At 45.1% G+C, this 11,027-nt stretch overlaps 1 protein-coding gene across 1 annotated transcript in view; it reads left to right on the forward strand.

The window, feature by feature from the left end:
• Nucleotides 1-8,696, forward strand: part of T265_04737 (hypothetical protein) — a gene marked incomplete at both ends in the record, with an annotated part of 44,066 nt that extends 35,370 nt beyond the window's left edge. The window contains 2 exons of the mRNA XM_009169550.1: nucleotides 5,254-5,443; nucleotides 7,591-8,696. Coding sequence (XP_009167814.1) covers nucleotides 5,254-5,443; nucleotides 7,591-7,907 — 507 coding nt within the window. The remainder of the gene's footprint in view (nucleotides 1-5,253; nucleotides 5,444-7,590) is intronic.
• Between the last annotated feature and the right edge of the window lie 2,331 nt (nucleotides 8,697-11,027).

Genomic DNA, 11,027 nt, shown 5'->3' on the forward strand with positions numbered 1-11,027 from the left:
GCACCTTCGACTTCTTCCTTTCGGGTCCACCAGGCTTCTCAGTCTGCACGGACACTCAGTTTCACCTGGTGTCGGGCGATATGTCGGGTGGAGTTGTGGTTCCGGCCAGCGGGAATATGTCCCCGAGTATCCAGCAAAGACAAGGTGCGATGGTCCTCACTTCCTGTAGGTTCTCTCACAAATGTTGCTAAACAAACCTCACAGAGGCAACTACCAACGGGTATCCAGTCAAGTAGAGACGCTTCCGTTCGGTCGCTCAATACCATGCCCACCTCGACATATCCCGCTGCAGTGACCTCCGCATCTCGAGAGGTGCGCAGCCAGAACCTGGAGGAGAGCGATGAGGCAGTCAGTTTGATCACAGTACTTGCCTCCTGCATCCTTGTTTGTGACAGACAACATAAATCAATGCAAAGGGAATTTAGTATACAATCAAGATTCGTCTGTTAAACTGCTTGTTTTAGTGCGCGAACATTAAGGGCGGCTAAGTGGACAGGATTTCGGGGTTTGGAAAAGACTTCGAAGTGTTCAGAGTTGTCACTGAACTCGGACGTACAGAAGCTATAGCTGAGTGTGATGCAGGGCGAGCACAACGGGCAGTCCTAGAGCGGAGAAAGTGTTCAAATTTGGGCGGGGTAGGGTGGAAGATGGAAAACGTGAAAGTGTAGGAAGTCAGTCATCTACCAGTGCATTATTTCCTGATGGTTGTATTGGAGCTAGGCACTGCTGGTGTGTTGTTGGTGGTGATGATTTGCCCGAATTTCCTGACGTTCGGCCTATCGATTGCATATTTCAAGTTCGAAGCTTACGTGCACCACGCTGCTCATTAATTCTGTGCCTGCTAAAAATACACGGCGCATTCGTTAAAAGTTTCGAAGCGAGGAGAACGTGTCGGTCGAATTTGAGTAGCTGCAGTGTACACATCTCAGTTACTTACTAGTTTTCACCTTGGAATCAAATCGACTGATCAGTCAGGGCGCAGTATCTCCTTTCATTGAAAACCGCCACGCCCTGTTGGTTTCTCTTCGTCTACTTCAGCATATTCACATGAATTGCTCGTCAGTGCATGCTCAACGACGGTAGATAAACACAGTGACAATTCGTGGACCCTTGAACATAACTGTGCAAAAACATAACAGAACAACTTACGTTCATGTCTATCGATCGCTTTTCACTCTCTGACTTGCGTTTTGTTCTGCCCGCTTAATTAACAATTTTCAACCGATGGTTTCGTAGCTAACATATGTGGGTCATAGAGGACAATACCATTAATCAATAATCACCATAAAAATGCCGCTGTCGTTAGAAACTCCCTTCCTTTGGAGTCTGAGCTCACTTCAATATAACTTTGCTTATTGGTGGTGCTGGAGTGATACACCTCAGAGCGAGTTTTCCTGTAATTTTGTAATACGAGGTACTAGCTAAACTCACTCCATACAGTTGTTCGCTGTTTTCGGATGTCTCGAATTGCCGCAACCAAAGTATGATGATATGAATTGATGTTAACAAGATAGCTCAGTGGTTACAGCGTGAATTCACTGACCGGAAGGTCCGTGGTTCCAATCTGATCTCTGCGTATCGACTTCCTCTGTGTAGCAACCTAGCAGTACCCCAGCCCTCGTGCTTCTTTCGAGTGACACGGTAGTCAGGCACCGAAGGGGTTCTACTGCTGAGCGTTTCTTTGGCACATACGTTACGCGTGTGTTCGTTCCTTCCACGTATGCCTTGAACGTGACGGTGGTTGTCATACGGAGACCGGCAATCAATAATCACTTCAAGTCCATTCATTTTCATGTCGATCTCAGCGTTGCGAATGAGGAATTCAGCAGTCTTTTGTTTTTCAAAAGGCTGTAGATAAGATCAAAAAATATGGTTACTGCACATTTTAAGTCCTTCCACTGCAGATCGTTCGATCGTATGTTTTGAGGCTTGGGCACGCTGGAATGTTTGTGGCAGGCGCAGTGTGGGTTTCTTCATCGTTTCACAAAAACTTCACACAACGAACATGTTGACGACGTTTGTGCTGTCAGTTTTTTTTCCAGATTGTCTGATTGAGCGCTTGGGGGGCGTAGACACCTCAGAATGCTTTCGTTTGACTAGCACGAGACCGCCCATCTTTTATTCACTTTAAATATAATCAAATGAAATTTATGGTTGAATGGTGGCCAAGTATCACTGTCAACGCTGATGTTGCTGCCTCTAATGGTGGTAGATGAAGCCCTGATGTTTCTCTCAGTGGTGATGCTAAATGGAAAACAACACCACATTCTCCTCTCTGTTACTTTGTTGGAGGAATTCTGTTTGTTCGTAACTCGCAGAGTGGTTCCCCACTGACGCCGTTTCGAGGCATCCATTGAGTTCTACCTTTGTAACACAGTCTTTCGCCCAATACTAATCTGTCACATCGTGACGACATTGTCTACACCATTAGGCAAAAAAACCCATAAACTGTTGACTATCGGTATGCGCGGAAAACTGAGTTGCGCGTTCTAGGGGATTTGAATGCATATCTGTTCTTCCACATTACATGCCCTCAAACACAACAAAGCCCCTCCGAGTCCCTCCTTTACTGCACGCTCCGTCGTCGGAGGGTCGACAATCGAGGTGGTCGCGTTTTAGTCTTTTAGTCGTGATGTGACCTTAACTGCTAAAAGGCAGTTAGGCGAAGCGATGAGAAGAAGCACTTTGACCTTGGTTAAAATGATCGGCTGAAGCGTGTGATAGGCGTGCTCTGGTATAATCCACAACCGTTAATTGACAGGTACAGTTTGCTTGACATGACAACGACGGCCTTCAACAATATGACAGGCGACAACATATACGTTCAAACTACTTTCCGTTTACCAGGGATGAACATGATCTGTGTGCTTTTTGACGAGTAGAATGTCTTTGCCTGCCTCCCTATCAGACTCTAGAAGCACGAGACCATCTTTTATTCACTTTAAATATAATCAAATGAAATTTATGGTTGAATGGTGGCCAAGTATCACTGTCAACGCTGATGTTGCTGCCTCTAATGGTGGTAGATGAAGCCCTGATGTTTCTCTCAGTGGTGATGCTAAATGGAAAACAACACCACATTCTCCTCTCTGTTACTTTGTTGGAGGAATTCTGTTTGTTCGTAACTCGCAGAGTGGTTCCCCACTGACGCCGTTTCGAGGCATCCATTGAGTTCTACCTTTGTAACACAGTCTTTCGCCCAATACTAATCTGTCACATCGTGACGACATTGTCTACACCATTAGGAAAAAAAACCCATAAACTGTTGACTATCGGTATGCGCGGAAAACTGAGTTGCGCGTTCTAGGGGATTTGAATGCATATCTGTTCTTCCACATTACATGCCCTCAAACACAACAAAGCCCCTCCGAGTCCCTCCTTTACTGCACGCTCCGTCGTCGGAGGGTCGACAATCGAGGTGGTCGCGTTTTAGTCTTTTAGTCGTGATGTGACCTTAACTGCTAAAAGGCAGTTAGGCGAAGCGATGAGAAGAAGCACTTTGACCTTGGTTAAAATGATCGGCTGAAGCGTGTGATAGGCGTGCTCTGGTATAATCCACAACCGTTAATTGACAGGTACAGTTTGCTTGACATGACAACGACGGCCTTCAACAATATGACAGGCGACAACATATACGTTCAAACTACTTTCCGTTTACCAGGGATGAACATGATCTGTGTGCTTTTTGACGAGTAGAATGTCTTTGCCTGCCTCCCTATCAGACTCTAGATCTGGCTCAGTGCTTTTATTGTGAGGCCATGTTTTTTGGGACACTTTTCAGTCGAACATTGTTGATTGCTGTTGCACACAATGGGGTGATCCCTAAAACGCCCTCTCCTGAGAGGTGAACCTCTTCTGGAAAGTGTTTGCCGCCAGGTGCATTCTAGTATGCGACCTCCTCATCTTCAAAGAGGGGGTCACGGTACATAGCTGGTGTTAGCCTGTTAGCCATTTGAACAGCTTTGGTATAGGCGAAATAAGCCAGCACATGTTTATCTAGCCACGTCATAATTTGTCATCATTAGTCAAAAACGCATCGCATCAAAGATCAATGCTGTACAGTTAACATGAACTAGCGAAATGGTTACACAGTATTTCATACTGCACAAAGAATGAGCGCCTATTCGACTCACCTTCTGTTAACAAAGTGTATATGCCTCCCAATTTGTCAAAAGTGTCAGGACTAGACGATTTGTTCTTTGTTGGCTCGGACGCCTTATGTAAGAAGGGATAGCCTCAAAAAACTTGCTATCTCCCCTTCTTCACGTTTTCCGTTGGCGAAGCAACGGGTCAAGCGCCCTTTCAACCCTAGCGATCCCTTCAAAGAGTTCTTTTGGAAGATTGGACACTTCCAAAAATAGTGCAAAATAACGTCCTCATCAGCCGCAGACAGGGAGACACCATCAGCAGGGAAAGTGTCTTTCTAATAGGAGGGGAAGTTAAAGTGTTCGGTTGACTGCGTGGGTATTTCTCAAACATCATGAGGTCGCATTGATCACGCCTTCAACCAGATTTTTATCGGCGCTTAAAATCAGTCAACTTAAGGGAACGATTTTCACCGAGGGTACGGGTGCTGCTAATCGCACCTCTGATTTCATCCGTCATCATAATTTAGTCCATTATGTAGATTCTGGTGAGTTAGCAAACCTCAAAATAACCACTTCGTAGGAATGGGGATTGTGGGAATTGTTGTAACTCGATCGCTTTCCTTGGACTCCAATAAACCTCACGATACCATGTTCATGTCTTAATTTCAAGTGGAGATAATGTAGCTGGTTCTTGTCTCCAGCGTTGTTGCCACTAGAACAGCGCGAGCAGTTAAGCATGGGTGTCAACACTGATGTTGATGATAAGCACTCATAGAAAATGATAGTTTTCTAATAGACTCGTTCGATGGTATCCGGTGCTATCGTGAGTTGCGATCCGAGACATTTCCGAAGCTGACTAGTCCTGTTTTCTGAGATAATGGTCTAAAAGTCAAGGTCATGTCAGTAAGCGACTTCAAGACTAGTTCTGTACTCAATCTCATCGACCCACTTTTTTGCTATTATTCCTTTTATTGTGTTTATGCTCTGTTAGTTTTATTGTGAATCCGAACGTGAACGTTTCGTCAAGTAATTGTGTGGGACCTGTTATCCACAACCAAACCAGCAGAGTAGCACATATAATACCGTTTCTTCAGGGTTGGATAGATAGCAACGAAAGCTTTTTGTGCCCACCACTTGAGTTCTTCCTTGCGCTCCATTTCCACAGCAATTTGTCGGTTGCACCGATGAGCTGTGGCAACGCCATGTCCAGCTTACCTTTCGGCATCGGAAGGAAGAGGTACCGCGTCCGAAAGAGACATGGTGTTCGTTCTATCAACGACTCTCCCAGGAGGAAACCAGTCGACTAAACCGCATCATCTCTCAGTCTGCTCGGAAAATCAAAGAAGAACAAGAAGGTAGGTACCTTTTGGATTCTGTAATCAGCGGTACCTCTGCACAGGAAACGTTATTGGTAAAACCGAGGTAGCCGATCCCAATTCGCCACCCACTAAGGTTGTTTTTGCTAAGGCGTATGTCAGCATATCCACCCATTTGTCTTCCAGGAATACTCTACCTGTCCCTGTAGTTTGTTAGTTAAAATGATTACAGGTGCTTCATATGTTCGCGGTCCGGTCGTAAAAGTCCAGTTGTGCTAGTAAACTGAGAAAAGTGAGCTTCCTACCGCAGGAGTTCAATACTGTGAGGCTTTTGGCGGTAGTGGGATCGTTCCATGTAATTGGAGTCTGTAAACGAAGGAGATTTCTGTGTTCAATACCCGTTGGAGTCCACATATCCATGGGGTCCTGACCGATGCCCTGCAGAACTCCGGTGAGTGGTGAAGATAGAGCTAGAAATTTCGCAACCCACTTACACCTGAGCGGCAGTAGTAGACCAGACGTGAGTAGACCAGTAATGCGCCAAACGTCCAAATACATCCTTGGCTCATTCAGAAAGTTTGCTAGTCAGCAACTCACGCCTCTCACAACCATCCATCTCCTTCGCCAATTGAAATCACCCCCCCCCCAAGCCACAGGTTCCTGTGAAAAGAACATCCTGAACGCATTAACGGAGTACTGGGTTGAGCATTGACGCCGGAGGGCTTCCATCAACCTTTTGTTTCAGCCCCTCATGTGTGAGTTACGTTCGCTGCAGCGCCCAACTCCCCACAGTCGTGTGGTTTAGCCGTGTGATTCCGCCCAATAATGGCAAAGAATTTGGGTGTGATGCCACCTGTGAAATCCTGATTATTTTTATCTAGGTTGGAATAGTGAACGACGATAATGTTTCATTTTTGGCCTTTTCGTGACACCCGTGATTTTTCCGTCTCCTTGTTTGTTTCAAAACGCTACTCTGCTGTCGTTTCAGTTCCGTAATCAACCTCTGTTCATTTACCCGTTGGCCGAAGGCCCGTAACCACCTTGACTGACTGACTCACAGTCCTTCGAGTTTTCTGGGAAACAGACTTTAACTTATTTCAGACGTAGATAGCTGAACAAAAAATAGCAAAAGGGCGTGGACAATTCAAACACTCAGGAGTTTTGTATGTTGAACAAAAGACGCGATCAATAACGGCACTACATATCCTACCAAGTGGACGAATGTGTGGTTGCTACTAACCTGACTAATCATCGCTTGAAGTAAACTGCAGTCGCGTTTCGTTTTGGTCCACAAATGCTAACACTTTTGGACAATTCTGTGACCAGACTACACGTCCCTAAGATAGACAGACAATACTCCGGCCGTGAGAGTACGTGCAGACCAGTTGTTAATGACTAACGGACGACATCGACCAAGTGCTCTCTTATCACAGTGCGATCGATTTCGTTTTATTTTTAGTCCGTTTGCTATAAACCACCAGTGTTGCTGTGAGCTTTTTCTCCTATTTTTCGCACATTGGTTCATCTACCGTCATAGACCACCTTCAAAGAACGTCTAGAGTTTGCACATGTCATTATGCGAACTCGCGTGCTAATTCGGTCAACCTGGCAGCGTATTGTGTAATTTTTTTCATGCTTCGCATCGCTGGAACTGCTAAGTTATCCATAGTCTAAATCATTGTAACTGACAACACTAGTTTGCTTCCGCACAACCACGGGAATGTTTTAAACCCTACACTCAAGTGGAGAACAAATGAAAAGTGCCAGCCTATCCCATACCCCCCTAAACATTCACTCGTAACAGTTAACGTAGAAACTTTTAGATGGCACACCGCTGACAATATGTCCCAGCATCTCGGGAGAGTTGCAAGAGACCTTCCTTATTGTCGATGACAACGGTCTCTTGTATTGTTTTGAAGCTTTTGTATACGAAGTAGCCGTACAATGGTGTGGAGTGCGTTATCCTTTGAGCGAAACTGACGCTCGTTCACCGGAACCCAAATTTGGTAGGCATTCGACCCATTTGGATAAAACTTGACGGATAGTTGCAGCCGACTTTTGCAGAACATTAAACTATATCTAAGTGGATAAGGTCTGGAGTCCTGTTGAACACTATTCGACGATATAAAACGTTTCGATTTCTTCTGCACACACCCAAGTGATCACGTATCCCTTGTGTTTCTCAGCTCGCCGCACGACTCTAACCACCGAAGTCATTACTCCACGTCAGGTACAGCGCCGTGCAGGACGTCACGCAGGGCCTTCGACGACTAAGCCCAACACCAAACCCCATCAATCTTCCCCTCCCGTTGTTTTCCGACCGTATAATGTAAGTAAGCCCTCATCAGACCAGCCATCCTTAACCAGTTCACTGAAAAAGCAACCGGTGGTTTCCAGCGATCTCTCCGCAAAAGGTAGTAGTTCATCCAACACAACTTGCAATAACGGAGGTGGACTTCTGAACAAACTACGCAAACAGTTCCGATCCGGTCGCCTCCGGTAGACTTTTCCATTCCCCCGACGACATCTGGGTTAACTTCGCAGCCATCACCACATTCGGATTGCAACAGTTTCCTTTCCCAAAATCCGTGTACCAATCATGTGTCGTCTTTCATTATCTTTACACTTGTTCTTCCCAGTCTTTTTTTCTTTCAATCTGTCTCCTATCCGTGCAAACGTCAGTCGGCTCAGCAAGCCAGTCTCTTGCCCGGAAAAATTGTGTTTATGTTGGACGGCGCAACACTGGTGCACAACTGGCCGTCGATGAAATGTCCGGTTGTTTTAAGTTGAATGTCTTACCCCAATGTCTTTGTTAGTTCTCATATCTTTTTGTTCTTACTCCCAGCCTCATCTGCCTATTTCTTGTTCCCATCTTGCAACTGGAAGTAGCCAGTTTTGAGGTGTGATCCTACCCATAATTCGGTGGGCTCGTATCGTTCAAGACAGTAGAAACTCTTGATAGAGTCCTCGATTCTCTCCCCCCACCCCTTCAGCCGGAGTGGATTCCCCATTCGGCTTCGTATGTTGTTTTGGTTGTGATCGTAAATGCAATGTGAAAACCTGTTTGCACGTCTAATTTCATCTTGTGTTTTTTTGGATGGATCCTGATTGACTTGTACCAATGTGTGCCAATTTTCTCCTTGGGCTATCCTATTGGGACAACAGTTATTTCTTGTCCATCTGACAGCGCAATTTTTCCGTTCTTGCGCCTGATTTCCGGTAACGAATGTCACGCCATGACCAGTAACTAGTGCTTATTACTTGCATGTTTCGAATGCATGAACACAACTGCTTGCCATGCTAGTTCGCGGGAACATCGTCCTTCCCAAGGTAATTCAGAGAATAACGCACAACTCGAGAATGACGATCTCTATTACTCCCAATTGGTGCCGGGACAAACTGGCAGTATCTCAGCCCTCGTGCTTACTTCGGGTGATGTTGTAGCTAGGCAACGAAGGGATGTTACAGCTGAACGATTAATTTGTTCCCATTATAATCGAAAATTTTCTTCAAAAGTTATTTTGGTAGGATAGAGTAAAGGAGGTACTTTAATAGTATTTCATTTGCCGTAGAAAAAATACCTCGAACTTATTGGATTCGAACTGGGAAATAAATTCCATGAGAATACCATTCTTCCATGGAAATCAAATCTCTTTTTTTAGAAACAACGTATACAGATAAAAAAACACCAAGGGACAGGCGACAGTCAAAATTTGAGAGTGATATAACAATAATGGAGTGCTATACACGAACAGAAATTGTAGACTTAGGAGCCATTATCAATCAAGAATGTTCTATTTTCGAGCGTGGACATCACACAGTGGTTTATTACACACAGATTCTCAAAGAGGACAATGACTACGCAGTCTAATGTTAAAGTTTCTGAATCGGTATTTCTATGTTATTTGTTTTTGGACACATATTTTTTCACAATCGAATTTCAGCTCTGGACATCTGTCCAAAATTACAAGAGACCGCTTGTGGAGAGTTGGAGCAGTTCATTTGAATTTTCAGTGCCGTCAGATGCCTATTAGATTTCGTAACCGGGTAGAAATCGCTTTAACTTGATAAGTTATGTAGTGAGGAGCTGGTTTCTCGGTAGACCGAAAAATTAAAAAAACTAGATGCTTGGAATCCGAGTGTGGGCGAACAAATGGCCAAAGGGTGCGTAATCCAGTATACTTCTAGACTGTCCTATGACCTCTCCAGACTTCGGGAACCTGGTCAGTTCTCGTGCTTCGTCGCAGTTAAGAAACAGTCATATTCCTCCAGGACATTGCTGAATTGTCACCTTTTTTCACTTGGTACACTTGTGACTGTGTGGGCTCCTTATGACTGGACAACTCGGAATCCCGTGCGACGTACATTCTACCTGCTAACTTACGTTGTCTTAAATTGCCTGATTTTTGCATTTAAACAGACTATGGTGTGGTATGTGTGTCAAGGCACATAGGCGTTGTCGGTATAACGGGATCAAGAAAATTCGCCACTCACTGATGGTGCCATCCCACTAACGCCTTACGGTCACTGCTGATGAGATGTATTCGCGTGAAGATATTCAACGCTCTGACTGGAATTTTTTTATTTCACGGTGCTGTGTTCGATAAATCCAGTAGTTTGGGTTTCTTTGTTCGAAGAGATTTGGGATTTCTTTTTAGTTGAGATTTCGTCCTGTAAGTGAGACCGATCTATATTTATAAACTGCTCCATCGTCTTTGTTCTATCTGACTACCTTCCTGATAGTTATTGAGAATCATCAGCAGTTTGCATCTGACAAAACTCGCCTTCCCGACCAGTAGCTCGAAATCAACCGCTCGGCTGCGAACGGATAACCAGAGTGTAGTTGACTCACAAGTAGGCAGGATATAATGGAATCAGGATTATTCACATCACCTTTTGGCTGGCTCCTTGAGTGATGGCTTTACAGACGAAAGCCTCACTAATCGTGTAGTTGCATTTTTCCTCCAAGCTAGTCGCAGATTCGCGTGGATTGGCCTTACACGAGGGGTATCTCAGCTAAAGATTACCAGATCTCACACTACTAATGGTCCATGAGTAGTTCAAAAGAATTCATACGAACAGAGAAGTCCCTCGCTCGGTGCTGGGGGCAGTCAGTATATGGTCATGCGGTGTGAGCGGCGCTGTCATCTCTAGGTGGAAGTTTTGATCAGCCGCCCCTGATTAAGCATTTAATTGTTCATTTGCTAGTTCATGTGTTCGAGACTCCCGTGGGCTACATGCGGTGCGCACTGATAATGATAAGGATGAAACCCCCGTGTGGTTTTTCTCGCCTTCTCAGGATAGATTGGCTCCACTCACAGGAGGAAACCTCGATTTAAAAAGCTAGGATTTTTTGCAGTCCCCAGCATCTTGGTTGACGCAACGCACTCTCTGAAAAGACCCCAAATAGTCGAAACTAGCCGTAAACCACTTTCGCACAGCGGTTGACCGATTTGTCGCTAATTGTTTAATGCATCGTTAGCCCGCTGGTGTATTGTTCACTGACTGTGAACGTCGCTGTAAGTTGGACAATATTAAACATCCGGAACGACCATCACTAACCCAGAGCATGTGTGATCAGCTGACCGTGACTACACGGGCTCATCTAACCATGTGGTGACTG

This window comes from Opisthorchis viverrini (assembly GCF_000715545.1).
Source record: "Opisthorchis viverrini unplaced genomic scaffold opera_v5_79, whole genome shotgun sequence".
NCBI classification, from domain to species: domain Eukaryota; kingdom Metazoa; phylum Platyhelminthes; class Trematoda; order Opisthorchiida; family Opisthorchiidae; genus Opisthorchis; species Opisthorchis viverrini.